The sequence below is a fragment of the Macroventuria anomochaeta genome, assembly GCF_010093625.1.
Source record: "Macroventuria anomochaeta strain CBS 525.71 unplaced genomic scaffold BU25scaffold_13, whole genome shotgun sequence".
NCBI lineage: Eukaryota > Fungi > Ascomycota > Dothideomycetes > Pleosporales > Didymellaceae > Macroventuria > Macroventuria anomochaeta.
Genome location: NW_022985374.1, coordinates 375,286 through 402,936, shown reverse-complemented (window position 1 = coordinate 402,936; position 27,651 = coordinate 375,286). Strand labels below are relative to the sequence as shown.

The following is a 27,651-nucleotide window of genomic DNA, read 5'->3' as shown; positions in this document are numbered from 1 at the left end:
ACCTCCGCTTCTGGTTGTGTCCCTTACACCTGCTGAGGAAGCGTGTTGTCAGGACTCAGGTCCGGCCCACTGAGCCAAGCAAGCCAAAAGGTATCACGGCTCACTCTAATGGTGAGCTCTAGCCGGAACAGTACTATATCATCAGCCAGGCCTGACACGTGTGACCCAGCTGTCACTGACCAATCCCTAGTCAATAGATGACGCAAAATTTGCTACCATCTCTCTTGTAGGAGGTATATGACAAGCCGTAAGCTGTTCTATATACTGTACAAGCTCCAGCTCCTAATGTGGGTTGAGTGTTTGTTGGCTGATTTTCTTGGTCTCTGGGTCAGCCTGAACCTGCTTGTGTTTTTGCAACAGCGTTGAGCAATCAACCCCATGTTTTTCTGCAATCTTTGTATACACAAGTTGCCCACCTGGCTTCAAATCTTCGATTTCTTCAAGCGCTTCTTTGATATCTGTCATGGTTGTAGAGTTGTGACGTGTTGAAGTATGGGTGCTGTTTTGATGATCGGGCGCCACGCGCACGGACACGGTAGCTGGGAAACGTGACTACGCGACGCGATTTTCGGCCTTCCAGCTCGAGCTTCCGCCACAACGCGTTCTCGAGGTCGACATCTCAATCCGCCACGATGAACCTGGAACAGTCGTTAGGAGGGACTGCAAACACTGTTAAGTTCGACTTGAGAAGGGCTCGAACTACTTATCTTGTCCGGAGATTCAATCGCATCGTATTCACGACGAAATTCCAGCAAGGCGACCATGAGCTCGGACAGATCAGTACGCGTATCCCTGTCGGATCCTGCACACCATGCTAATCCATGCAGCTTTGGGGTTTGGAGGTGCGAAGCTACAAGCTGTGGAGAAATTGTACATCCTACCTGGCCATTCGCGAGCCCCTCTGAACGCTTTGGTGGCGACAGACCCGCGAGGGGACAAGTACGAACTCGAGCCAGCTTCTGACGGACACTCTGAGATTATCGTTTTGAGGCATGGAGACGTTATCACTGCTCCGAACGCCATTGACAGCGTGAGATGCACGTGGCAAGCACCGGAAGTACAAGTCAATTCATCAGCTGAGCTTGTACATGATGAGACCTCTGGTGAAAAGAACGGCGTTGACGAAACGCCCGAAGACGAGACTGAGGATGAAGCCGCTCCAGGCAACACAATCACCGAGGTTCCTGTAACGCAACCTATCACTCAGCCAACAAAATCGCAACCATCTGCTACACCACACTTACCTACACACCACTCTGTTCTCGTGCAAGAGACCCCAACAACCCAGCGTATGGTAGGAATGGCCGAGTACGAGGTTGCGCTCTCGAACGAGGACCGGCACGTAATGCCAACCCCTCCACCTCAGGGGGCGATCGGTATCACAGAGACTTCTTCTATAGCTCACACTGGCCAGTCACCGAAGAGCATTGCGCATGACTCTATCGATGTTGAACCTGCCACAGATCGAAAGCTACCGCAGAGCTTGCCTGAAGTCAGAGCCAGTGGCCGGCGCACAAGGAAATGCCCAAGCCCTGCTGCCACAGAGGAACCTACAGCTAAACGCATGAAGAATGTTGCGTCCATCAAGGATGCTCGAGGCGACACCATGCAGCCTAGGCCTTTGGACGACATCAATGCCGATCCTTTACGCACCATCTATTCGGCGAAGGGAAAGAAGCGCTTCCAAGAGATCACAGAGACAACACCCACAAAGTCATCGAGAAGCTCGCAGCGTTCTGCGACGGCTACGACAGTTGCCGCATATGAAGGTGAACCTCCTCGAGTCGCTACCAGTAACTCGGCCATCAAGGATGGAAGTTTAACTGTGAAGTTTCTCCGAAAGCATGGAGGCACACTTGTTGCTTCTGTCGAGGACAAGTGCAACGTTCTGTGGTACGTGAGCTTGGCGCTGCACATTTAGCAGCCCATTTACGGAATCGACCAAGTACTGACCGTGTACAGCGTGCGAGACGGTGGCCTAGCCAAGACTATGAAAGTCATTCAGGCGGTGGCTCTCGGTGTTCCCATCGTGACCGACAAATGGCTGGTCGAATCTGCTAGGGCCGAAGGTTTCCTTGACCTATCATCGTTCAAACCATCGGTTACTCAACAAGAGAAGGAGTGGGGATTCAATTTCGAGAAAGTATGGGGCGTAGCGCAGACTCCATTCAAGGGCTACGCCGTCTACTTCACCCCGACCCTCAAGAAGACGTACACAAACTTCCGTGAGATGGACCGAGTATGCCAGACAGTTGGTGCGAAGGTCACAGCCAAGCGGACCGGCAAGAACGATAAGGTTATCGTGCTTGCGACGGAAGAGGGCGATCCGGATGCAGAGAAGATGATTGAGGACGGCGAGATCTGCTATCATAAGGACCTGCTAACAACTAGCATCCTCCGTGGTACCCTCGACCTCGACAGCGACGAGTTCAAGATCAAAGCGAGGCATGCCGGGCCATTAAGGAGGAAAGGGCCCAGAAAGAGCACTTGACACAATCTACCGCTTTCGACATCTCTTCATTTCATTGCGACAACCATCTTTTACGAAGCATAGCGGGCGGACTATTTCGGCGAACAAAACGGCGGTAAACCGGGTGTCCTTCTCGACGGTTCCGACGTATCGTACCTTTTCGACACACGTAACGAACGTGCAACTGCCAGCGATCACACATTCTTGCATTGCATCCAGCGCAAACATTAATGTCAACATTTGCGGTCACAGTTAGTGCGAGAGTTTTCGGGCGATGTTGCAAGGAGTGGTGATGCATGATGATTGGACATGTAAGCGAGCTTGACCCACATCCCCAGCACCCACGAAAACGAGCCCCAGTGATCAATATCAGAAACGGTCAAGTGCAATGTATGGTTTCATTTTTAATACGTGGCGATATATAATATATATCCAGCTACATCTTCATCGAAGTAAATAACAACAGTTGCCACTGATCAACTTGATCAACTTGATCAAATCCTCCGTGGCGCAATTGGCTAGCGCGTCTGACTGTTATCCGCACCCGCTTGATGGCACATCAGGAGGTTGAAAGTTCGAGCCTTTCCGGGGGAGTTTATTTTTGCGCCTACTGCGTCCTTTCACAAATTGCAACTGTATTATGCTTTTTTGCACGCCCTTTCGAGCCCCTCCGTAGCTCTCGCCTTACCAAACATGATCTGACTGAAATGTGACATTCTCAAACGGAAGGGCAGCGACATGCATTGGGTAAGATTGCGTGTGAAGACTGCAAAGTATGCCCGGGACACTGAGCGGTGGTATTGATTAGGTATTCCAAGGCATGGGTTGAGTTGCAATCAGTGCACCTGATCTTCTCTGTAGCCTCTGAGAACACTCTTTCGTTTGATGGCATCTTTCACGATCGAAAATACAGATGAAACCTCCAGCTCAAAGGTCTTCAGCATACAGAGAAACATTTGTGGAACGACTGGCGTTGTCTTACCAAACCTTCGTCAGCCTCAAGAGAGACAATGGATTGCCAGACAGAAATCCCAAGATGACCTTTGTCCGATCGTCGCCATGTTCGGGAACTCGTTATTGTCGTCAAGTTCAGATTCACCTTGTCTTGTGGCTTGTTTCACTGTGCAGCAATACATAAAAGCTACGACGAGTCCACAGCTGAGATTTCATGTCAGCAACCTCAACATTGTCAAATATCAACACGTCCACTCGACAACCCCGCTCTCACACCATCAATCGCAAGACAGGCGAAACCCGTCAACCTGCTAACGACGGACTCGTGGGCCCAACTGTTACATCCAAAAAGCCACAGAAGGTAATCTATCACTGTCTCTCTTGCTTGAACGACAAACCTTCGCACATGTTCCCCATCTACAGCGCTTCACCAGACTGCAAGCACCTCATCCAAACTTGCAAGGAATACTTCTAAGCATGGGCTGACGTGCAAATTCATGACGCTCTGGTCGTCATCAACGAAAACGACAACACTGTCTTTGGCCCCCGGTGTCCAGAGCCACAGTGTTCTGCAATCATGCAAGCTCCTAACATAATCATGCAAATCATGCAATGTATACCTCTGAGGTCTACTTTCTCTGCTGTCCTAGTCTTTGATTGCTTTCCTCACCGTTCTTCCCTATACCTTCACTGTCATTGCTGATGAGCGGCGTCTAGCCCAAATAGTTATAGGCTTTAGTAACCTTGTTCTTCGTCATACCGCAACTTCGTCCCCCGCTCACCTCGATATCAATCTGAATACTGCATCCCACGATGACCACGGCACCACCAACATGTCGGCACATACAGAGCGACCTGCTGCTGAGTGAGTCAACTACCTCCACGCGACCTTATTGGGGCTGACAACTACTTCTTCAAAGCCTTTCCGATAATCCCACGCTCTCAGATATCAAGATACGACTGATTAGCGGCGGTGAAGTTGTCCGCGAGTATCATGCCCACAACATTGCGCTGTGTCGCAGAACTGACACTCTGCAGGACGTCAAGGACCCTATCATGAACCTCCTCGACGACAATCCGAATCACTCCGAAGTTTTACTGAAATACGTGTACAATGGTGATAATTATTACGAAGATGTCAAACAATTATGCAACGGAGATAGCACGAAGCAGGTCCTCACTGCCATGGGAGTATGGGCCCTGGCTGACAAGTACGGCCTGAAGTTCTTCTCTAAAGAGGTCGAATGTCACATCGATGGCATCCTCAGCGAAGCCAATGAAGACTTCACGACGCTTGAAGCCGCCATAAATGAGTACTACAGCTGCAAGCCCGCCGTGGACTCCAAGTTGGGCAAGGTCTTGACCTCAGCTCTTGAGTTTTAATACTGGGAATACCTTGACACTGATCAGATGAAGAAAATGACTTGCGCCTACAGCATATTTGCTGCCGATATGATGCTCGTTTGGGAGCGTAAGCAAAGACCTAGGACAACTGTGATCAGGTGCGATAACAGCAACTGCTTTCACGAAAACTCAACAGATATCCAGCTCTCCAACGCGCATTTGGGTGACGTTGGCAAGTTACTCACCTTGGCAATCTGCTACGGGGCTCCGCGCGACTTTTCTCGCTCACAGGGCTTCCCAGATACGATCAAGAATATTCCGCGCTAGGCGCTGATATTGCGTTAGCTTTCAAGGCGAAGGATGGGCTGAATGTGTTGCAGGATCGGTTGGTCCATACAAGGTCTGACTGTACCCCTGGCAGAATTCCCTGGTCTAGTACGTGACAGGTCACTGGCCTGAGGTCAGGTATATAGTCGTCATCTCCCAGCTAGATATCAGTTCAGCGCAGTATTCCATCGACCCGATAGTCCTACGTTATCGTTTACCGTAGCTATCAGCATTCTACAGCGGCCCACGCCGCAACAGTATGACTGTAGTTCCTACCTCTTCTTTCTTTGCAGATCATATAATCGCCCATCATAGACATTCTTCAAGTGTCCATCTCTTTCCATGTCACTTTCACCTCGACTCTTATCAATGCAACCCTTGCGCTAGTTTGTGGTGGCGGCTTCCGTTTGTTACATCCCCAAAGTCTTTCTCTCACCTTCCCGACCTTTCCTTCTTTACAATACCTCACCTTCTTTCGCGACAAGTTCGTCAGTCAAGATGGCCGAGCCTGCTAAGCGCTCAGCTGCGGAGTGTGCAGCCCTGGAGACATTGTTCCTCGGACCCAGTGGCTGGTCTCTGACTGCCTCCAGCCTCTTCAACACCACGCTTTCTCCGACGTAACCACCCTCCAGTTCGACACCGATGAGGAGCTCCATGAGTATCGTGCTCACAAAGCCGTGCTTTGCATGCAGTCCGACTTCTTCCGCCATGAGCTCACTGGAGACTACGAGGTGAGTGAGACATGTAGTGAGCTACTCTATGCATTTCGACTGACTTGCCTTCAGGACAGAGATGACATCAAACTGGTGCGCCATGACAAGCTGCACTTCGAGCTGCTCCCCAAGTACACCTACACCAACCACTACGACAAAGCCGAGATCGCAAGACTAGCCGTCAAAGATATGACGCAGCGTGTCCTGATTCCGATAGGCATCGGTGTCGTAGCCGACAAGTACCCTGTTCCCACGATCTACCAACGCGCTTCCTGCGACATGCACACTGTATTGTGGACCGGGGATACGGGAAATTTCAAGTTCCTCAGGGCCGCGATTATTGCGCACTATGGCGAGAGCGTGGACATGGATACTCCCATGGAGAAGCCGATTACTTCGGTCATCCTGGAGGGGCAGCGCAAGTTTACAGACAGCGCGACTTACGAGACTACACTGAAGACCTTCCCTACCTTTGCCATAGGCATGGCGTTGGCGCTGGATCGAGACACCATCAACGTCTATTGCGGCTCTTGCTCTGTCGGTCTGACCGTTCGAACCGACGCTCGAGACAAGATGAACAAAACATGGTTCTGCTGCAACTTCTGCAAGAGCCCCTCCACTGTGGTTCAGACCAAGGCATGAAGTGGTGAGGAGATATCCTGGGCGCCGTTAATGGAGAGCAGGTGGAGACACATATAGTTTCCTTTATGGTTACTTCCTAAAGAATCCCACAATGTTTGATGGAAGTGCCCAAGATTCCAAACTTCATTGTCACAGTGACAAAGACTTGACAACCTCCAGGGCCCTGTGAACTCGTGATGACTAGATACATACTTCTCTCGCCAATACTGATCACTTTTCGTATGAGGTGCGCGTCTGTGATGTCTATGGTGTGTCGTCGATGAAAGGCTGTCGTGTTACCGCCGCAAGCGACCAAACTTGTACCTGCATCTCCCTTACCGTTCAGCGCACAAAACACATGACACGCAGCACAACGTGGTTGAATAAGAGATTACAAGGACCCTTCTTGCCACAAAATCCAGAATGCTGTGGCAACAACAGGCCTGCTCTCCATGGAAGTTATCCCCTACCTTACAGAAGGACATCTCGCACACCCCTCCAGCCTTGTCGATGACACCTGTGTTCAGCAAGGGCTGGTGGAGTGTTGTTGCCCAACCTGATCAGCTAGCATGGATAAAGTCTCCATTGAAACAAAAGCAAGCGCGTATCGTAGTGAGTGCTCGCAATGTAACACCATTTAATGCGTGTCGAGTCTTGATGGGCGAGTGGTCGGCTGTAAACATCTATCCACAAGCTGTAGCATCTCTTACCCTACTACTGATACTAAGTCAGTTTGCACGTTATCTACGATTACCAAATCTTACACTAAACACCTACAGGCCTGCGCGTGTGAAATCTTCAATGAAACGACGAGTGCATGATACTCGCCATGAAGATCGCCATAACATGCAGCAACGGCTTCCTCGAATGCGGGGTCAGAACATGGGGAAATGAGGAGATGCAAAAGCTGACGATTGTCCATGTCAATACATGTCAATATTCGGTCCGCTCGGTCACACCTGAGGGAGTGGGTATACCCTCAACCCTGTCGCATTGTACCCGGAGATCGCGCGTTTATCTTCTGTTGTAGGCTCAATTTCTGCATTAACAATAATGACTTCGCAATCTCCAAACAAACATCTTCACTTCAGTAGCGGGGTATCCTGCGCAACAGATGCCGACCGTGTCGTGTAGAAACCAGTCCACAAGCAGTTAATGCTCAAGATCCACGCTAGTTAGCGGAATCTGACGCCACTGACGTAATAGCCGAACGATGTTCCAACATCGAGTTTCAGGTTCGCTTGCAAAACTGCTGTTTTTGACCGGCCGTTGGAACTTCACATCGTTAGGGGGCCCACACGGGCGAGAGAGTTGACCAGAAAAGAGAACTCCTGCGATGGTGCGATGAAAGCGTGCGACTGAAGAGAAGGGCCGGTGATCGCGACGACCATCAGGGTAGCCATCCAGTATTCTTGAGAGTTTTGTACCTCTGTAAGATGACCGTCAAGCTATTCCAAGAAGTCAGCAGTCGCATTCAGCATCTGTGCTGGTTCTTGTGCGGCGGAGAAAGTCGACATGACTTGCGCAGGCGCAGCCAAGCAGCAGCCATCTCACCACACCCAGCCGGCGTCGGTTGACTTATCCGAACATCTCCTGCCAGTGGCTTGCGGACCATGATCGTCTGGTAACTGCAGCCGGTGTTACGCCCTGTTCTGGTCTTGTCCGTTGCTAGGACGATGACGCTGGTTATCTTATCGATCGTTGCATGTACTTGTCCCTCTCTGGCTAGATGAGGACATATGCATGAGTATCAGCAAGTCAACGAACAGTCGGGAAGGGTGCCGATAATTTTCAGAAGGATGGCTGACTGTTTTTCCTGGTTGGAACCCAAGTTCGCTTTTATCAGACTTGCGTGCTACGAAAGAGGACCGGTGACTGGGTGTATTGATTAATGCTAGAGCACACGCTCGTACAGCGAACAAGATGTGGAGCCGCTGGAGACGAACACGGGCTCGGACTCGGCGAGTCATTGCCGGTCCCTTACGCTGCTTTTCCTGACGGTAGTTTTGTACTTCGATTGTTCAACCTGGCTGTTGGTATCATCAGAGACATCAGCAGCGCGGGATATCGAAGTCGTCTTTGCGCAAGCAGCCACCACCCTTCTCGAACGTTTCTTCTGGAAATCCGGGGGCGGTTATCCGTTCGCCCTGCATGACAGAGTACCGGTATCCACTGATAGGAATGCGCTGATTAGCGCCAGCGAACTTTCAATCATACCATCGAACGTAGTTCCTGCCTTGTCGGGAACACATCGCGCTCGTGGCAACCCCGAATGCAGGGTAAGCACGATCGGAAGTCGGATGTTCCTTTGAGTTTCGTGTTCAGGCAAACCTGTCTGTGCGCTTGCCGTTGCAAGAATAGAATCCTTCGTATCTCACTGTTACTTTTGCGCCTTTGTGTTCGTGCGGGTGTTCAAGCCGTGTCAATGCGGCCGCTGCGTCTCCTGCTTCTTCTGCTCCGTGTGCAGTACTGTTAGCGCCCCGTCCGCACCATGCACAACGACGGCGCGCACGTACCGACTCCACCGTCTCCTCCCACAACCAGTGCACCTTGACAAACAATTCACCAACGCCAAGATTGCCCTTACATTACTGGCAAGTGGGTACCTCCCGAAGCAGAATCTGATATGACGATCTTCAGAACACCGCTTATCCTGGCTGTAGTTGTGGGGCGCCAGCGAAAGCGATTGTGGAATTTGTCAAGCACCGTCCAGCATTGTTGGCTTGGCGGGGCTTTCTCGGACGTTGATCGCCTGGAGAATCACAAAAGCTGGTAAAATGCCACGTTGATAGTGATCATCTTGCAGGGCTAGCAGATTTGAGAGGAGGATGGATGAGGAGTGGTTGCGGCCCGAAGCGATGCCCACAATTGCTGCTTGTTGGGTTTCAGAAGAAACGTGGTTGAGGGTGCTGTTTGGGGCAGAGATGTTTATGTTACTTTTGGGATGCAATGCTGTGTTGTTGCGGTCTGGATGTGCATGGTGATGTGCCTGAGCAAACATGGTGAGGCGGAAGCGAGCAAAGCTCGAGCTCACGGCACACTCGGCAGTGAAGGTGGACGAGTTGGGAAGGCACGAATTGGGTGTCAATATTGGCACGAGCGAAACTGGCAGCTGCCTTCGAGAGGAGTCAAGCATTATTGTCGTATTGGATTGTGTGGCAAGTTGCGTGTTGCGATATGGTTGATTATTCATTCGTATCTATCTGGGAACGAGACTTGTGATCTGTCTCGCTCAACGCCAGTAGGCGGAGCGCTTAATACCAAGCTGTGACAGGCGAGATGCAATACATGCTGATGCAAAGGAAATGGGGTACTCGGTATCTATAAGCGATCGGTCAGGCCACACACTCCAGCACTTGGGTGTGGGCGGTGTGGAAACAGAAAAGGGAAACACGCCAGCTCCATCTTGTGACCGGAGAAGGTATGGCTCGTAGTCATCCGAGTGTCCGGTTGACATTGTGACGAGAAGAGTTTCGTTCACCGTCTTGTGCGAGATTGCGTCCGTTGCAAATGATCCGGTTAATAGAGGAAAAGTGGAAACTCTAAGGTGATGCTGAAGCCACTTTTTGGTCGTGCTAGATGTGCGGTGTGGTGATGTAGAACGCCGATGATGCTCCGACTCCGTAGGGTAAAAAATTCCGGAAGAAATGCTGGGAATCTTGTAGGCCGTAAAGATGGAGGTCATCGTTGTGATCTCTGTTGTGCATTGGCTTGTGTTTCCTAGCCACTCGAGCAGGCCTTGCTGAGTCGGCGAGTCACCTGCCGCCAACTGAGGTTGTACGCCCAGGAGAGAGGTCACCACGGCGGTTGGCTTCTTCGTGGATCAGCCTCTCGACATGCGAAGCAGCTTCCTGAGGGTTGACTCCAGCTGTCAAGTAGCTATCAGCGCCTTCGAGCTCCAGAGGCGTGACGGCTCCAGGGCTGGCCAAGGGATCCAGACGAGGGCTGGTGGGTTTGGCGGACAGTGATCCTCGAACTTGAGTGGAGGTCCTGGCCTGGAGCTGCTGCTGGTAGAGGTACATCTGCTTCTGAGCTTCATATTTGCTGACAGTGTTGCCTGACCGAGGGGAGAGAGGAGGGTTCGGGCTGTTTGGGCCAGTGACCGGCGTGCCTGACGCACTCGAACTGGGAGTTCCAAAATTGGCAGGGTGGAAGCGTGGCAAAGACGGCAGTCGGAGGTGCATGGCGGGGCCACTGGTCGATGACTGGCGTGAGTGGACTTGAGGTCGTCGACGGCCTGAGGGAATAGCCAGGGGCTCAGTCCTTGGCGAGAGAGGCGAGCTCACGGTGGGCATGTTGCGTGCGGGCGACATGGCTGTTGAATTGGGGTTGTGAGAGTTGTGAAGATGTGAGAGAGTCGAACGAGCCGAAGGCAGAGGCGATGGCGATCTCATATGACGTGTTGATACGTGGACCTCTGGAAAATTGCAACGAGAAAACGCCGTGCAAACAGAGTTGTTTGCCTTGTCACCTTGATGGTGAAGAGAAAGGGAGGATATAAGAGGTGTTCCGAATGTACCGAGCACAGGTGCACAATCAGGCAGCCTCTGATATATCTAGCAGCGGGAAGGTCCTGGAATGCTTGGTGTCAAGACAGAGCTTGGGACGCACCCAAATCTTATTGGAAAATCTGATGTCGATCTTTGACTGGCGGTGCACCGTCGTGCTACGTCGGTTCCTAAGAGGATGAAGGGATGCACGGTAGTGGACCCTGTTTCGCTGCGCTGGGATTGGAGGCACCAGCGCCCTGTCAGTGGTGGGCAAAATGGTTATCAAGAGCTGCGCGTGTAACCTGTAGCGGCGGACCGGCGTTGATGGCGCAGTGCACTGGAGAGCTCCACAATTTCAAAGTAAATAAGCTGAAGTGCAGTGACTAGAGGTGCACGCCGAAGATCGAGTGTTTCGTGTGGATTACCGTGTTGGGAGCCTTGGAAAGTAGGGCGATATTATTGCGAAAGAACCGCGCGGGAACAGGAAATTTTTACATCAATGCCTCTGGCTCAAGCGAGCGCGAGCGGCGTCATCACATAATTGAATTGGCCTTGGTTCGCGCAGCGGGGGCCTTGAACCGCTAATGCGAATTGTGTTGTCTAACTCGTAACGCTCCATTATGCAGCAGGGACATGACGCAGGTCGCGAGTGCGGCAAACCCGACACCCAGCTCACGTGCGGTTCGGGCGCTAAGCGATGGGGACTCCGCATTGGAAATCACGGATCCCATGCCTACAACGGCCGAACATGAGGATGCTGTGATAGCATGTGTATTTTAGTTCTTTACTGTATGAACGGTTCGGCGCTCACTGTTCGCCGTGCTCGTGGCGAAAGAGAACATCAATGACTGTTAATAACTGAACGGTGCCTGAACCACACAAAGTCGTGTCGTCTGCGAAATTACCCCACTGTTAGTACCTGTGTCTGGGGTACCAGACTTGGGACCTTAGTGACAACTGTTTTCAACACAAAAGGCCCTGTATTGGCTGGGCAACCCTCGATGTGCTCTGATCGCGATCCTTCACAGCGCCCACAGTGCACCCCGGCTCGATCCATTTTGAGCAGATTCCGGGCTTGACCAGCCACCTGTAGAAGGTACTGCAAACTTCTCCGGAACAATTCTGTCGCTATGTAGCTAGCATCATCTCGAGCATCATGAACTTTGAGCCCCTGGGCCTACGTCTGCCTGCTCACTTGGTGCTGGCTGGAAAGATCCAGCGCAAGCCTCCAGAGCCCTTCAGACGCACACGACATCATCATTATCCGCGCATCTCAGGTCGTCGATTTCAAAGTGCGGGCTAGAGAAGCGTTACCGTGTCGGCCCTTCTCCGTCTATCGTGAACCTCGGGCAGACGAGGATTGGGGAAATGCGAGTTGGGCAAGCTTAGCGCGGCTGTTGCCGTTCAACCTGATGATGCAATGGCATTGCAGATGCAGATGCGGTTTATCCGCTGCAGGAACGTGGTGGTGTTACTGAAGTAACTGAGAGGTTGGGTTTAGCTACGGCGACTGTCTTAATGCCACTGATTGAAGGTAATATTGCACTAGTACGGACGCTCTTGGCTGCGGCTACGGTCCTTGAGTGGCAGTGCCGGATGTGCTCGGGCATGGCAAGCCATCAGCGTTCATCAATGCCCCGGCCCGTACGGCTGGCGGTATGTAACAAGCTATTGTTGAGGCGCTGTAGAGGTGGCTGTTGAGGCGCGAAGGAAGGAGGATCGACGTTTCACAGCATCTGCGACACAAGGAAAGTGGCTTCGACGGTGAAGTCGCACGAACAGTAGCCAGGTTGAGGTGGCACACAGCGAGGAAAGACATGAGGCTTTGTGTACAGTCGTGGCTGCATAATACTTGGTTGTCATTTGTTCGTTCGTGCGGTTGAAGGTAATCATTGAGCCGCATGCTGCAGGTGATCTCCTTTTGATTATCTCGCGCCCAGTTTCTCCAGCGCACGTGTTCCCTGCTCCTCCCACTCTGCCTTTGATATCCACATGTTCTCTTTGTCGGCCATCTACACCATGTCAGCGATCGTTGAGGGTTCACGTCGTGTGATGTACTTACAATGTTCGCAAGCACAGCACCACCAAGGAAGACCATGTGTCGTCGCCGAGGTGGGTCTTCGATGCGGACCTTGAATTTCTAGTGCCCTTATTAGCGATGAACTATAGCAGAGGTATGTAAGTTCGTACGTTAAGTCGCTCAGGGTTACCACCCAGAACCTTTGTAAGCCACAGCTGCTTGAGCTCCTTCTCCAGTCGACTGGGCAGACCTGGGTACATGCTGCTACCACCACTAAGGACGATTGCCTTGTACAAACTGCTTCTGACATCTACGTCTGCCGACTGAATAGTGTTGAACAAAAACTCAGCAATACCGGGCTGCTCGACATCAACCAAGTGAGGCTGGAAGAGACACTCGGGAGCCTCGAAACGTTCGCTGCCAACGCGAATGACGCGGCCGTCAGGCAATGTGTATGATTCGACCAAGACCGTTGTATCTTCGCTGAGACGCTGGTCCAATTCGAGGTCGTACGAAACATAGCATAGCTTCTCCTTGATCTGCCTAACAGTCTCGAAGTCGGCGGTTCGGTTGAGTGCGTATCCTCTTCGTAAAAGCAGCGCAATCAGGTTGCGGGTTACGTCACGTCCGGCAACGTCCAAGCGGCGGGTAAGATGGTTCAGGACGGTTGATTCGTAGACGGGGACAATATGTGTAACACCATCACCAGAGTCAACTACGACACCAGATGACAGACCCTGCGCATACAAAGCCAGCACAGCCTGGATAGCCACGTATACGCCGCCGAAGTTGTAGCGCTCGAACATGACCTCACACATGGTCTCGCGATTTTTGAGAGGGTTCATCGGCGGTTCGGTGAGGAGGATCTTGCGGCCAGTAGGATCGATCTGGAGCTTCTCGGCGAAGGTGTAGTCCCATAGCTGTGTCATGTCATCCCAGCGCTTGACAATACCGTTCTCCATCTGTAGTGGTGAGGCGCATTAGCTTCTGCTACATCCAGTAGTGCGTAGTCTCCAACATACAGGGTAGGTGATCTGAAGCATAGAGCGCGCTGCTGCTGCTTCATCTCCGCACATGATGTCTCTGAGCTGTATGTCGCCGCCATCGCGCTCTTCGGTACGGAGGATCGGTCGGCCAACGATGGAAGGGTACTGGTGTTCTGGGAAGTTCTATTGCTACATTGTAAGCCTCTGTGGTATTTGTAAGACTACGAGCCTGAATCAAGAGCGTACCTGTCCTGCATAGCCAACCTTCAGGAAACCGGTACCGCCGTCGAGGACTTGATACAGCGTCAGCAGTGCGACCTTTGGCACATGGCATCAATCCATACCAATTGGAGCTTCCGCCATGTTTATTGAAGCTCGACACAATATGCAAGGGTTCGAGAGGGAGTGTGGGGAGGCGGAGTGTTGATTGTATGCTCCGGTGCGGCGGTGCCTGGACAGTTGGTCGTCACCGCCGCTCGAGCCAGCCTCCCAAGTGGTGGGGCAGTGAGCTCCCAATCAGGCAATCCATGCTACGACTTGAAGATGGAGGGACGAAACCATGCTTCGACTTACGAGAACATATATACATTAATTTGGTTGATTCTTAAGATGCTGGCAATGAACATCGCATGTTGAGATTTCTCTCACAATCAAAGCAGAGGCGTCGTGCAGGTTGTAGCAGCAGCAGCAGCAGCAGCAGCATGAACACTGCAGAACACAAGTCCTTGAGATCATTGAATGCATGGAGGCGAGGATTAAAAACGATGAGCATGTAGGCCAATTGTATGTTATCATTTAGGGTTTCCCTTCATATGTCATTCTCAAATTGTGATGGTCACCCACTGCTGAGGCTCGTGGTCACCCACCTCGAACACGGAAGTTGCGGCTGAAGGGTCGCTAAACTCTTGGCGGCGCACTTGCGCCCACCACTATTTCGCATTGCGAACTCTTCCTCAGCAGCCTTCAGGAACGACAGACTAACAACAGGTCAAGATGCCTTTCGTAAGTACACCCTGAGTATATGCTCGAACAACCTCAGTATGAGGTCCACCCGCGAAATGTGTGGAGTCTCTGCGAGTTGCTTCGAATGCGGGTTTGAAGCGCAAATCGCTGACTCTGGGAAAAGTCCAAGCTTGTCAAGAGCAACGCCTACTTCTCGAGGTACCAGGTCAAGTACAGGCGTCGCCGTGAGGGAAAGAGTACGTACATCCGCAAGAATCGCACCAGACATTCAAGTACTGACTGCGCACAGCCGACTACTATGCCCGTAAGAGGTTGATTACCCAGGCCAAGAACAAGTACAATGCGCCCAAGTACCGTCTAGTCGTCCGCTTCACCAACAAGGACATCATCGCTCAGATCGTCACCTCTGAGATCGGCGGTGACAAGGTCTTCATGGCTGCGTACGCCCACGAGCTCAAGCCCTACGGCATCACCCACGGTCTGACCAACTGGTCTGCCGCTTACGCTACTGGTCTTCTGCTCGCCCGCCGTGTCCTCAAGAAGCTTGAGCTCGACGAGCACTTCACCGGTGTCGAGGAGGCCGATGGTGAGTACAACATCACCGAGGCCGTCGAGATCGACGGTGAGGAGCGCCGCCCCTTCAAGGTCTTCCTTGATGTCGGTCTTACCCGCACCTCCACCGGTGCCCGTGTCTTCGGTGCCATGAAGGGTGCCTCCGACGGTGGTCTCTTCGTCCCCCACTCCGAGAACCGATTCCCCGGTTACGATATGGAGGGCAAGGAGCTCGATGCCGAGACCCTCCGCAAGTACATCTTCGCCGGTCACGTCGCTGAGTACATGGAGACCCTCGCCGATGACGACGAGGAGCGCTACAAGTCCCAGTTCTCCGGCTACATCGACGATGACATTGAGGCCGATGGTCTTGAGGAGCTCTACGAGGAGGCCCACAAGCAGATTCGTGAGGATCCCTGGAAGAAGGATGAGGAGGCTGGCGAGAAGAAGTCCAAGGACCACTGGAAGGCCGAGTCCAAGAAATACCGCTTCAACAAGCTGTCCAAGGCCGAGAAGGAGGAGAAGGTCAAGGCTAAGATCGCTGAGCTCAAGGCATAAGCATCTTCACATCACTTCGCATTTCATGAACAAAAGCACGGCTTCCGGCGTCTGGATATGAATGGGGAATGATACCTGTACTGGCAGGGCACTGTACTTAGCCTTTCACGACTCGAATGAGATGATGAGACGGCAGGTGCAGTTGGCACCATGCCCAACACATTACGATACCCTGAATGATCAATTTTGTGAACCATTTTGTTGCATCCAACTTCCCCTTTCCCAGCCCACTAATTTGCCTTTTGCACAAATAACTCCTGAAGCACAAGCACGTTCGATGTGCCAAGCAGCGCCTCACTGTTTTGACAGCTATCTGGCGAGTACAAACATCTCGGCCGATCCAGGAGTACCATGCTCGCTCAGGCATCCTGGGCCGGGAGTACCATTTTGGCCAGACGAACAGTTGTCTCGTCGTGGTGGGGTAGGGTTCAGCTAGCTCAACACTGACGGATCATGCTCGTTCAGTCAGCTATTTATTCAGCGTGGCGCGTCAGCTAAGCAGCTGAAACGATGACAGCTGCTGTTAGGTGATTCAAGTGTTCAGATATAAACATGTACATGAACCTCCGAGGGACGTCGTAGCCATTAACTAAAGTATTTAGGGTCCAAAAAGTCCGGTCGATCTCCGTCGTAGAGTTGGAGCGAAAGAGGAGCCGAAACCGCAGCCGGACGTCATTCGCCAGAGCAGCCAACCGCCTGATAAAGCAGAGGGCATAACGTCAACCCAGCAGTCGATATCGCAACAGCAGAAACTTCTTTGTATTGTTACCACGGTTGGCTGACTTTCATACGACGAGTCGCTGGACAGCTTGCCCACACAATCCCGGACCGACACTGTCTGAGCTGTCCATCTCCCAGCAGTTCCAATCAGGTTGCGGCGAACAAGACCCGCGAGACCCCGCTGACGACCGCTCGCCGCATCTCGACTCCCGTGATCTGTGACCGCATTGCGCTTCGACGGATGGCGACAGCAGCCGTGCAACAACAATGACAGCCGTTCAGCCAGCGCACGAGCAGACGTCTGCGATGGAAGACATCCATGGTGTTGACGTTTCATGGCTGCATAACTCGACGAGAGGTGAGATATCCGCTTACGCTGGGCGCTCCACCCTCTCGGCCCAAGCGGAACGAATAGTACCAGCGGTGTACGCAAAGAGCCTGACTAATACCTGTGATATTGTAGGCCACCACCATCGCACGCAGGCTCCGTCGTCCCCGGGCCTGACCAGAGATGCTCCGCCAAAGACGTCGTCCCATGGTGGTCTGCCCACTAGACCGCACCAGAACCATGGAGAGCCCACAGCGCCCGAACCAGCAGCAGCGCCAGCAGTGCAAAGACCTGCCTCACCACCTGCGCCCACTCCAGCACCCACTGCGACATCCACACCCCAGAAGATACCCCAAAAACGACCGACGATGCTTAGCCGAGGTAGCGACGGGAAGAACGGCGGTACCACTCACTCAGACTCCAAAACCAGCTCACGGCGCAACTCGTGGATATCTAGCATAAGCTCCAAATTCTCGTCGCAGAACCCACCTGCGCAAACAACACATACCCAGGCGCAAGGGTCGCCAGCTGCTGCAAATGGGAACCATGCGAATGCGCCATCAGCCAACGGCGCCCTCAACGGAATACAGGCTGCTGCTGGAGGCAATAACCCAGGCCTTGAGCCATACGTACCTCAGCAGCCCAAAGCCAACTTCCTCTCGAATGCCCTGCGACGGTTGTCATCTGGAACTCAGGTTGGAACTGCCGGCAAGGTCTACCCCAACGGTGGCATGTGTCCTAGAAGGGTCATGAACGTCGATCCAAACCGAGCTCGATGCCTAGTACCCGAGCTCGATCAGAACAAGCTGCGCAAAGTAGCATTCTGCGTTGACGTCGAAATCGCCGGTGGGCCTAAGTACAAGGATGACCCGGACAAGGACGAGAAGAAGAAGCAACGCAAAGACAATAAACTCAAGGAGCGCGGCGAGGGCGAAGCGTTGAAGCACCCAACCGCTGTGGTCGAAGAGAAGGAGACCGATGGTGTTGTATCGGTTGCGCAAGAAGCTGTTGGCACTGAGCAGGAACCGAACCCAGAGGGCACCGTACTTAACGATGACAAGCAAGAACCGAGCAAGAAGAAAGAGAAGAAGAAGCGATCTGAGGCAGAGCGAAAAGAACGGAAAGAGAAGAAGCGTAGGAAGGCTGAAGAGAATGGCTCGATACCTATGGAGTTTACCAGGGACGACGGCGATGTAAGCGCGGACAGCGCAGGGGCTGCACCAAGCTCCAACACTCCCCCAAGGCCCCAGGACCGTCCTACCATCGATCCCCTACGTATCTACCGAAGATGCTGCCAGCTTCGCGAATCGCCTATCCTGAAGCGTCTCAGCGATCAACTTTCATCTCCGTCTGCATGCTCGGTCGCGCACCCAGGAATAGTCACATCTTTGGATTTGACGGGGTCGAGGTTACAGCTCGCCGATGTCATGACCTTGTCAGATTGGCTTGCTATCGTGCCAGTGAAGAAACTGTTCCTGGAAGACGCAGACTTGAATGACGAGAAGATCAGGGTCATTCTTGCAGGACTTCTAGCAGCCAAGATGCCGTACACTCCACAAAATCGCAGCGCCACTGCGCAGGCAACGGATGAGGTCAACGACACACATGGATGCGCAATCAAGAAGCTTGTCTTGAAGAATAACGCCAAGATCACAGCTGAGGGATGGAAGCACATTGCGTTGTTCACTTACATGTGTAAGTCCATCATCGCACTCGACGTGTCGATGATACCGTTCCCTAGGCAGCCGACCCAGGTGTTATCACCACCAGTTACCTCGCCACCCACGAATGGGACACCATTGACATCACCAATGAAGGATGTGAAAACAAGAGACGTTGCAGAAATCTTGTCGAAGGCTATTTCCGAACGCCTAGGAGGTTCAACGATGCAAGAGCTTCTCATGGCAGAGTGTGGTCTGACATCACCAAGCATCAGGAAAATCATCGACGGTTGTGTAGTCAGTGGGGTGAAGCGACTCAGTCTTGCTGACAACGACATCGACTGTGAAGGCCTGGAGCATGTCCAACATTACATTCGCTCAGGTGTCTGCGAAGGTATCGATCTTGGCGGCAACGATCTGCAAGAATGGGTACCTCAACTTTGCGACAGCTTGGGCAAGGACAGCACTGTCTGGGCCTTGTGTTTGGCCAATACTGGCTTGACAAAGGGGCACCTCAAATCGTTGTTCCCAACTATGGTCAATCTACCATCACTACGATTCCTTGACCTGTCGCGCAACAAGGATCTCTTTGCAGATCAGACGGCATTATGCCTACTGCGAAAATACATTCCGCAATTCCGGGAGTTGAAGCGCCTGCATCTCCAAAACGTTGGTCTGAAACCTGCAGACGCTATCGCTATCGCCGAGATTCTGCCTGACTGCCCGCACATTGCGCACGTCAACGTTCTTGAGAACCCTGAGATCGCCCGTGTGGCCACTTCGACGGACGAAGAGACCCAGGAGGAAGCTGCTGCGATGTTTGCTTCATTGACACTTGCAGCCAAGTTATCCCGAACGCTCATCTGCGTCGACATTGATGTTCCAGCACCAGGGATGAACGAGGTTGTTAGGGCTCTCGCCAAACAGGTCGTGGCCTACTGCCTTCGAAACATCGAGTTGATCAACGAGGTGCCTGAGCTTCAAGGTGCACCGAGGGAAGTCGAGTTGCCTGGCGTGCTTGCCCACCTTGTAGGTCCCACAGATGGCAATCTTGCGGATGGCACCGTTCAGACTGCGCCCGACAACGACTACATTGTCGGTGGAACGGGCATCGTCAAAGCACTCAGTTACTGTCTGTCACACAAGGACGCAGATTTGCGTAGAGGGCCACAGATCGCTAGTGGTACTGTCACTCCACGCAGCCGTATCGATGTTGCCGAGGAGCCTAGCAAGGCAAGAGCAATGTCGAAGAACCTCCTTGACACTGCACGCAACACAAGGGCGAGGATCCAGCCTGCGCTGATCCGCGAGGCAAAGGGTGGCAACGATATGAACTACCGTACGTACATCCTCCCACTCAATCATCTCACCTTTACTAACACCACTCAGGCCGCCTCCTCTTCCTCGACCAGACCCTAGAAGGCATGATCCAACGCTTCGAAGACGAATACCCCGAAACCCGCCTCGCCACATCCTCCGACACCGCCTCCTTGCACTCGCGCGCCAGCTCTGTGCTCAGCACCTCGCCACCCCTCTCCTCCGTGCCCACCATGACAGACTCCTTCATCGACCCCACCGCCCCTGAGTCCGACGAAGACGAACCGCGCCTCCTGCGCTCACGCCACAACTCCGACGTCTCGCTCGCTTCGCGCAGCATGTCCATCGAAGAAGGCGCCCTGCACCGCTTCGGCCACCGTGTGCGCACCGGCCTCTTAAACCCGTCACGCCCCACATCCAGTCACTCTGACCAAGCCTTCATCTCGGGCACAATGGACAATGAAGGCCTCCCAGAGCATCTCCAAGCCTTGCGCGAATACTTCATGAATTTTTCCGGCGACGAGCTGCGGAATAAAATTCAGGGCCTCGGGTGGGAGAAGGCTTTTGATAGCGTGGTCGAGAACGCGCAGGAGTTGAAGAACCTGGAGAGTGAGGATCCGGTTACGTTTAAAAGGTTTAGGGAGTGTCAGATTGCGAGCCTGAAGAATCGGAATCCGGATTTGCAGGTGGCGGATGTTATTGAACATGGACGGAGTGAGGAAAATGGGGATGCGGTGATTATGAACGGGGAGGGGCATAGGCCAATGGTGTTTAGGGATATCAGTAAGCATGGCAGGAGTGACGACTATGCTGTGGAGTAAACTGCTAGGTGTTAAGAATGCGAGAGGCTGTAGGATATGAGATGAGAGATTTGCATTGGGCGGCGATGGAGGGTTATGATCTATGACTTGGCATATTGATGGGATCGGACGGCTTTTACAAGCATCGAAGAGCGCTTAGCATTGTTTTGTATTATTATTAGCATACAGTCTTTACTTGGTGAAATGAGATCAACTCCTGATTTAGTAGCGGAATGCATGGAAGTTTTCATCGAATGTGAGAGACGTGCGTGTTCGGTGGTGTCTGCTTGGTCTGTTCGTGTAGGTGCGAGGAGGTCGCACCTACACGAACAGACCATGGCATATGCATCCTGAAGTCGGGTTGGTACTCCAACGCGGTGTTTTCTTTAGCAGAAGAGGCTCTTACGGCGGCGTAGGGAAAGCACTCGGAGGCATGCAGGAGAACTCCCCCCAAGGAAGCGGGTGTGAAGGAGGAAGTCACGTTAACAGAGGTACGTTGAAAGGGGTTCTTCTATAGGCCCTGGAGGCAGTCAGTCACTCGCAATGCCTGAAACCAGTTTCCAGCTAGCGTCCCGTTTCGGTACTGTCTGCACCTCGTTGACATGTGGATGGAGTGATGCGTTGAGAATGCAGGCCTTTGGCCCATGAAAGCGTTAGTGAAGTACGGCGATTCTAAGGAGAGAATGGCTTTTTTTCGCGTCATACTTGCGAACTTGGGCTTCGTAGATTTGGCGGATCTTGACGTTGGACAAGGCAGGGTTGTTGAAAAGCCTGTGTGAAGTGAATGTTAGTGCAGCTGAGCAGGATAGTGCGAAACACTTACTGGGCGGTAGAATGCTTCGCGGTCTCGTTCGCTGGTTCCGGCATCGTGACACACTTGTACAGCACTAGTTAGTATAGAAGAAGAATGCGAGGTAGCAAATTGAGATACACAAAGTGCTAGTCAAAAACTCGCTAAGCTTGTCCTGGCTAGCGTCAAGCCAACGTTGCAAGTGAAGGCGAGGTGTAACAACCAAACCTTTCACAAGCATAGCCAACGCTTGTGCCACTAATATCTCCAGAATGACCTGAAAACTTGCATCAGACTCTAACCACGCGCTTGAAGGTCTCGGGCTTCTGAACCCTGATGCCAATACAAAAAGTATCACCTAATGTATCTCCGTTGCGATCGAAGGACGTGAGAGCCATGCCAACAGCACTCGCCGGAGGTAGCCAAGTTTTTTCAAGGAACAAAGATAAGGAACAGGCTACGAATATTGGGTGGCTAACCTCCTCGCCCTCTTACGCAACGGTGCCCTGGGGCGTTGATAGCTCAGGCTTTGTAAAAAGGTAGTCCATTCTTGTGCGCTTTCCCAAGGAAAGGGTCTTTTTGTACGAAGACAAAAGAACCAGCTAGATCCACAGAACTTGACAGCATTAGATCTTCTCAATCTGTTAAGAAAAACACAGCAAGAACATCATGTCAACTTTCCTCGGTCTGCGATCGCGAACAGAAATGCAAAGAGAGCAGAGCCGAGTGCTTATTGGTGATTTTTAAAACCACCGGACCCACGAACTTTAATCGATTAACCCTTTAAAGAGACCCCACTTAGATTCTAAATAGCTAGGTATACCTAGTAGCAGTTGATTAGAGAGGATACCCCACACAATAATAGTGGGTGTTCCAAGTTCAGGGGGGTCCGGTCATTCTGAGGATCACAATAGAAGGTTTCCTCATTCCGTGCATGGGCCCGTCGAAAAGGTGCATGATGAGACCATGCAGCAACATGCGGTCCACATCTGAGTGCAAGATCGCTTGTTCTGAGTGGAGGACTATAATATGAAAGAAACGCAACGTAAGTTCGTTCTGCGTGGGGGGAAGAGAAGTCCGGAGCGAGCGGCAGCTGTCTCAGAAGTCACGTGTCGTAGCAGGGTGATGAGTGTTTGTCTACTTTTACCAGACGACCGATCTATTGAAATGAAGTTTGAAAACGTCCATTCTCGAGAACAGTGTAATAATGAAAATAGCGAGTGTATAGAGTAGCGAGTGACTGGGCGGTCTGCATGTGAGTCCAGGATTAGTGATCTTGGTGATGACAGATCGGCGGGTGACGTATGGCGGTGACGATGATGATCTGAACGTACTCGCTGAGAGGCTTCGATTTGCTGTAATCGTTCTTCAGCCCTACATTCGGATGCATTGTAGTGCAAGGTAAGTATACACAGTAACGTGATCGACTTGGACTGCGGGAAGGTCTTCCAGTACCTTTCGAGAAGTCCCGTGGAGAAGAAGGACAACCGCGGAGAAGCCCGCATATCATATTTACCGCGGAGAGCCAAAGGCTAGAGGCTAGGATGCTTTCAAGATTGACATCTGGTGATTGAGAATGATTCGAGTCGACGCTACCTTCAGTATTTGCAGGTGCATAGTTCAGGTTATGGCACCATTGTAAATCTGCTTGTTTCTTAGGCTACAAGCTGTCCAGATTCAGCCTGCGAGCGACGAGTATTGATGCCCGAGTACCATGTGGCCCGAAATAGGCTGTATACTCAAAAATAAGATGGGTCGTAGCCTGGTCACAATCTGACTGAGAGATGGGTGTCAACGACAGAGCAAAGATCGCCACCCCCATGGTACAGCTGATGCTACGCACAGGGCTACACGGCTCAACATTACGGACATGACACAGTACATTCATCTGCCAGGAGTCACAAAGGTAACGCAAGTGAACTGTATCGGCAAGCGGACATGTCTTGTGTAGGTGGAAGTCTAAGCCCAGCAGCGAATTGGTGGTGACACAGCCTGGTCGTAGCTATGCTATGGCAACAGCATATAATAACATGACCAGTCTTCATATCAGATCATCAAACATTTGCAACAGCAAAGTAGCTCCAATATCGATGCGAAACTACAAATACTCGATTCGATTCACGCCACATACACCTTCAGAAAGATGAACGCCACCATTCCCGAGATACGCAAAAGGGCAGCAAGCCGGGACACAACTCCAAGCTTGCCAAGCCCGCAAAGTTCGAGCGTAAGTCCCCTGCATGTCCCGACATCTGAACTCAGACTGACCTACTCATAGGGCTCATATGATAGTGAGAACCAAGCGACAGGAAAGGTGAAGCAGGCCATCGCTTATTGCCGTCGCCATATCGAACGCTTTGCGGGTACGCCTCGACCGCAAACCTATGGGGACGGCGAAAGCCAGGATTCATCTTCTTGCTTTGAACTCCGGCGGCCAAAGTCAAACGGCATCCCTTCGCAAGCGCACCTAAGGTGCGCACGCACATCTCGTTCTCCTCCGCTGAGCATGGTGCGCTCAAGACAAGCAAGCTATCAGTTCTACATGGATGAGGATAATCACCCCTTTATAACCACGCCGTCCGGGTTGGAAGAGAGTAACAGTCCAAAGTTGACAGTATTTCTCACTCCACCTTCGCGGTAGACACACTTGCTTCACAACCACCAGTCTGGCAGCACAAGCATAGGCTTTTGAGCAGTTTGGAGTTTTGAGGACCTTCTCGCGACAGGTTATTCTGTCTTATCTGTTCATATTCTTGTACGAAGTAGCGACACTACGTATCTGTTTTCAGGGTCAAAGGGCACACATGGCATAGATTCATTATAGTAATTGTCAAATCCAGTCTACCAACGAACTCGGGTTCAACTTCCATTCCAATATAAAACCTCCTTGACATGACTAACCAGGTCGCTCGGGTTAGCATTCTGGAACTTGGTAGGCCCTAGCCTATTTTGATCTAGCTTCCGCGCTACTTCAGCCACCTCAACACTATGGCTAGCCGTCATCCTGCACTACGTGTGACATGCGGCTCATCGATGCCCGCACAATAGAATCCCGGTGGTTCAATGACAACGAGATACCCGAGTATGCCATCCGCTCGCATACCTGGGGTGCGGATAAGGTGAGTTACCAGGAGCTGGCGTGCATTAACCGCACCAAAGCATTTTTGGCTAGCTATGACACGCCAGCAGCCAAGATAAACAATCCTCACTCATGTTGGCCGCCATGGAGACGATGCTGAGGAGCAGCTCAAGCTTGCGTTTAGTTCCTTCCACATCCGGCGGTGCTTCGCAAACCAGACGATACCGCCTGTGCGCATCATCTGTGCATTCCCGCTGGAGCTGTGGGATGGCAAATCACATGAACTGCGCATTCCCACGTCGGCGCCGAAGGCGTTTGGTGTGCTATTGTCGAGGGGGAGAGTCATGCTTATGCGCACTCACTCAGCTTTCCTGTGGCGTTTGGGTTCGATAGAGCGACGTGTTACTACTAGATCAGAACTATCCCGGACTATGTTGCGCCGGAGGGGTTAGGTGCGAGGGTAGCATGGCAGACGGTGTTGAAGAGGGACTACATTCCTGATGAGTGCTATGATGTGAGGAGAGGAGGTGATGTCAGGCGTGATATCTTCGTTGTTGGAGACAGTGATGTGGGCATAGAGTCAACATAAAGGCAGGGTTGGTGGGCGATAGAGTTGCGTTGGCGGTGAGTGTTGATGGGTTGGTACGGTGGCATTAAGGGTGTCTCTATTGGTACCTGATGTCTACATACATGACGCCTTAACTGCTGATTTCAGATCAGGACCATGTTTGCCCGTCGTCTATCTAACATACCTCATAACTGGCCATATATTCCTCCTTGCTCTTGTCGATATCAAGGACGTGAAAAGCGATTCGGTCCGCCTTACTGGAACGGCAGACTGCTTGTCACTAGTCACTACGCGTGCATGTTCCTCAGAGCCACGTGGAGGGGGAAGCCTTCGACGTCTGTTCAAGCCCTCAGGCCTTGGTTCGCAGCCCTAGCCTCTTCTTGCTCGTCCCTGAGTATTTCAGCCTCGGCTCTCAGTTCCCTGTTCCCTGTTTCGAGCTGTGTGATCTGAGCCAGATATGCTTGCATGGTGTTTCCTTGGTCGATCACATTATCCCCTGAAACGTTGTTGTTCAAGCGATGCTCAAGATTGGCCAAGCGTTGTTGAATTTCGGCCATTTGTTCGTCGTATCGGCACTGTAGGGCTTCTGTCTTCGTTGTTGACGATAACCTCCGCGGTCTGCGCTGCAAGCTGTCTAACTTCTTCCATGGAGGGAGTCATGTCGTAGGATGGTTCGCGGTCCGAGAATACCGGAGCCAACATTGACAGTGGCCTAGCAATATACCGAAGGCCGTAAGTCGGGTTGAAAGCCGGGGAGTAAGAGAAGGCCGAGGCTGCAGGTTCCGCGTAGTTCTCTGGTGGCGGGCCGTGCGGTACCGAGGGCGCTTGCTAATTCTGTTAGTATTTGCACGAAGTATGAGCCGGTATCCTATTGCTTACGAAGAGATAGAGGGGAAACAAATGTGAATGAGTGGGAAGTCATGGTGACGACTGGTATGTACAAGTCGATACTCAGTCGAAGGGTTGGTTGTGAAGAATTTGAGAACGAAAACGAAGACGAGGATCGAAATGGAAAGCTCAAGGAAGAAGTTTCCTTGGAGCAAAGAGCAGTACCAGACAGATGAAGACAACCATGTGAAGAACACGAACCAGGACACCGGCCGCAGCTGAGTATGCATAGCCGCGCCACTAAGTGAGCCGTGCCCTTCATTTACTCACTCCATGCCAAGCGCAAGGCCATAAGAAACTGCATTGAGTGGAACGGGGAAACCGGAAATCTCCCATCTAACGCTACGATGCTCAATCTGGGCTGGGATTGGTATGTCTCTCACGTGGCCCCAGCCAGGATCACTGTATTGAACGTGCAAGTTGCCCGACACGGACAGAGAGGGCAATCGGCTACAGAACATCCGATGCGCCGCCGTTCCGCCAAGGCATACATATTGATTTGGGAAGTAAAGACGAAAACACGACAGGTCAATGCGGTGGGCGAGATAGATGTGGGTGGCAAGGATACTGACCAGGAAGTCGAGGAAGGTGCGAACAGTATTCAGCGAAACCTGGATCACGACACGAGAGAAATAAGCAGGAATCAGACCGTTCACAATCAGTCGTTCAAGGTAGCTATGAGGGGATCGCATGTCCATACCATCTTCCAGTGATGCATAATGCCTCTCCTCGTTTATAATCGTTTGTGAAATGTACGGACCCTCTTAAATTTTGGCACAGTAACTGTATGTACCACAGTATAGCATGTAGGCACATACGGTAGTGGTTAATTGTCCTGGTGCCCTAAACTAACCCACGTTATGCCCTGCATCCTGTCACCCAGACTGTTATCCATCCTATCAACCAGCCTTAGCTAGCCACTCGGAAGCTTTTGCCCACCTGTGGCATATGCTGGATGATATTGAGCCAAAATCCAGGGGGGGGGGGTCCGTACATTTTGCAAGGCACCGATAGCATCGTTCACATCCCCGTAATGACCGAGACCACCCACCAGCAAGAGCTCCCGTTTCAGTGGCGTGCACAGCTCAGACTGACAATATCATTGTAGCACAAGGACCAGAGTCCAGAGTTGCACAGAATAAGCAGTAATTGAAGGTATGGCTACGGGAGTGCATGAGCACTCTCGTTGCGTTAACGCTTGGATTGCTGAAATGGAGGAAATAGACGAGGAAGTGACAGGTCACTATTTGGGTGAGATGGATGGCTATAGTACTGGAGAGGAAAAGTTTGGGCCCTACATGGCGCTTGGCTGGTATGATGGTGGGCAGCGCTTCCAACAGTCCGTACTACGACGTACTACGGGCGACAGTACGGTGTATGGTAACGTACCGTAGGCAAGGCATGTAGCTATCGTAGCCGTACCGTACCGTAGCGGGAAATCTGACTGTAGTACGACCGTAGTACGGCCCAATTTGTATATAAAACCTGGTGGTGTGCTGACT

At 52.0% G+C, this 27,651-nt stretch overlaps 8 protein-coding genes and 1 non-coding gene across 9 annotated transcripts; 5 read left to right on the top strand and 4 right to left on the bottom strand.

Moving 5' to 3' along the window:
• The first annotated feature begins 185 nt into the window (after positions 1–185).
• BU25DRAFT_36159 (uncharacterized protein) lies at positions 186–2,507 on the top strand. The gene is made up of 3 exons (XM_033703702.1): positions 186–780; positions 828–1,893; positions 1,963–2,507. The coding sequence occupies exons 1-3, from the start codon at positions 633–635 to the stop codon at positions 2,489–2,491; spliced, it is 1,743 nt and encodes a 580-aa protein (XP_033562644.1). The 5' UTR covers positions 186–632; the 3' UTR covers positions 2,492–2,507.
• Positions 2,508–2,969: 462 nt separating this feature from the next.
• On the top strand, positions 2,970–3,064 carry BU25DRAFT_t64. Its single transcript has one exon. It is a non-coding gene; the product is annotated as a tRNA-Asn (tRNA).
• A 574-nt stretch (positions 3,065–3,638) lies between these two features.
• BU25DRAFT_420923 (uncharacterized protein) lies at positions 3,639–6,450 on the top strand (the record flags this gene model as incomplete). The annotated part of the gene is made up of 7 exons (XM_033708054.1): positions 3,639–3,785; positions 4,075–4,289; positions 4,345–4,780; positions 4,835–4,926; positions 5,149–5,203; positions 5,686–5,826; positions 5,881–6,450. 7 exons carry the CDS (start codon positions 3,639–3,641, stop codon positions 6,448–6,450), a joined length of 1,656 nt encoding a protein of 551 aa, XP_033562643.1.
• Positions 6,451–10,184: 3,734 nt separating this feature from the next.
• BU25DRAFT_339282 (uncharacterized protein) lies at positions 10,185–10,742 on the bottom strand (the record flags this gene model as incomplete). The annotated part of the gene is made up of 1 exon (XM_033702763.1): positions 10,185–10,742. The coding sequence occupies one exon, from the start codon at positions 10,740–10,742 to the stop codon at positions 10,185–10,187; it is 558 nt and encodes a 185-aa protein (XP_033562642.1).
• A 2,013-nt stretch (positions 10,743–12,755) lies between these two features.
• BU25DRAFT_410009 (Actin/actin-like protein) lies at positions 12,756–14,606 on the bottom strand. Its single transcript, XM_033706183.1, has 6 exons — positions 14,270–14,606; positions 14,172–14,218; positions 13,962–14,108; positions 13,110–13,901; positions 12,982–13,059; positions 12,756–12,931 (listed from the first exon to the last, which is right to left on the bottom strand). The coding sequence occupies exons 1-6, from the start codon at positions 14,286–14,288 to the stop codon at positions 12,845–12,847; spliced, it is 1,170 nt and encodes a 389-aa protein (XP_033562641.1). The 5' UTR covers positions 14,289–14,606; the 3' UTR covers positions 12,756–12,844.
• A 312-nt stretch (positions 14,607–14,918) lies between these two features.
• BU25DRAFT_490578 (60S ribosomal protein L5-B) lies at positions 14,919–16,189 on the top strand (the record flags this gene model as incomplete). The annotated part of the gene is made up of 3 exons (XM_033711502.1): positions 14,919–14,927; positions 15,052–15,124; positions 15,178–16,189. The coding sequence occupies 3 exons, from the start codon at positions 14,919–14,921 to the stop codon at positions 15,996–15,998; spliced, it is 903 nt and encodes a 300-aa protein (XP_033562640.1). The 3' UTR covers positions 15,999–16,189.
• On the bottom strand, positions 16,047–16,431 carry BU25DRAFT_36071 (uncharacterized protein). Its single transcript, XM_033703676.1, has one exon. It carries the CDS (start codon positions 16,363–16,365, stop codon positions 16,096–16,098), a length of 270 nt encoding a protein of 89 aa, XP_033562639.1. The 5' UTR covers positions 16,366–16,431; the 3' UTR covers positions 16,047–16,095.
• A 148-nt stretch (positions 16,432–16,579) lies between these two features.
• Positions 16,580–21,064, top strand: BU25DRAFT_391149 (RNI-like protein). Its single transcript, XM_033704602.1, has 3 exons — positions 16,580–17,076; positions 17,182–20,046; positions 20,097–21,064. The coding sequence occupies exons 1-3, from the start codon at positions 16,986–16,988 to the stop codon at positions 20,843–20,845; spliced, it is 3,705 nt and encodes a 1,234-aa protein (XP_033562638.1). The 5' UTR covers positions 16,580–16,985; the 3' UTR covers positions 20,846–21,064.
• Positions 21,065–21,477: 413 nt separating this feature from the next.
• Positions 21,478–21,691, bottom strand: BU25DRAFT_457765 (uncharacterized protein; the record flags this gene model as incomplete). Its single annotated transcript, XM_033710135.1, has 2 exons — positions 21,478–21,595; positions 21,648–21,691. 2 exons carry the CDS (start codon positions 21,689–21,691, stop codon positions 21,478–21,480), a joined length of 162 nt encoding a protein of 53 aa, XP_033562637.1.
• Positions 21,692–27,651: the final 5,960 nt, after the last annotated feature.

Excerpts from the sequence above, each read along its gene's own strand:
- BU25DRAFT_36159 (XM_033703702.1), top strand. The coding sequence starts at position 633 with ATGAACCTGGAACAGTCGTTAGGAGGGACTGCAAACACTGTTAAGTTC. Across the intron at positions 781-827 it reads CCATGAGCTCGGACAGATCA|CTTTGGGGTTTGGAGGTGCG; the intron begins GTACGCGTATCC and ends TAATCCATGCAG. Across the intron at positions 1,894-1,962 it reads GACAAGTGCAACGTTCTGTG|CGTGCGAGACGGTGGCCTAG; the intron begins GTACGTGAGCTT and ends GACCGTGTACAG.
- BU25DRAFT_410009 (XM_033706183.1), bottom strand. Across the intron at positions 14,109-14,171 it reads AGGTTGGCTATGCAGGACAG|AACTTCCCAGAACACCAGTA; the intron begins GTACGCTCTTGA and ends ATGTAGCAATAG. Across the intron at positions 13,060-13,109 it reads GTAACCCTGAGCGACTTAAC|AAATTCAAGGTCCGCATCGA; the intron begins GTACGAACTTAC and ends TAAGGGCACTAG.
- BU25DRAFT_36071 (XM_033703676.1), bottom strand. The coding sequence starts at position 16,365 with ATGCCTGAGCGAGCATGGTACTCCTGGATCGGCCGAGATGTTTGTACT.
- BU25DRAFT_391149 (XM_033704602.1), top strand. The coding sequence starts at position 16,986 with ATGACAGCCGTTCAGCCAGCGCACGAGCAGACGTCTGCGATGGAAGAC. Across the intron at positions 17,077-17,181 it reads GCTGCATAACTCGACGAGAG|GCCACCACCATCGCACGCAG; the intron begins GTGAGATATCCG and ends GTGATATTGTAG. Across the intron at positions 20,047-20,096 it reads TGGCAACGATATGAACTACC|GCCGCCTCCTCTTCCTCGAC; the intron begins GTACGTACATCC and ends AACACCACTCAG.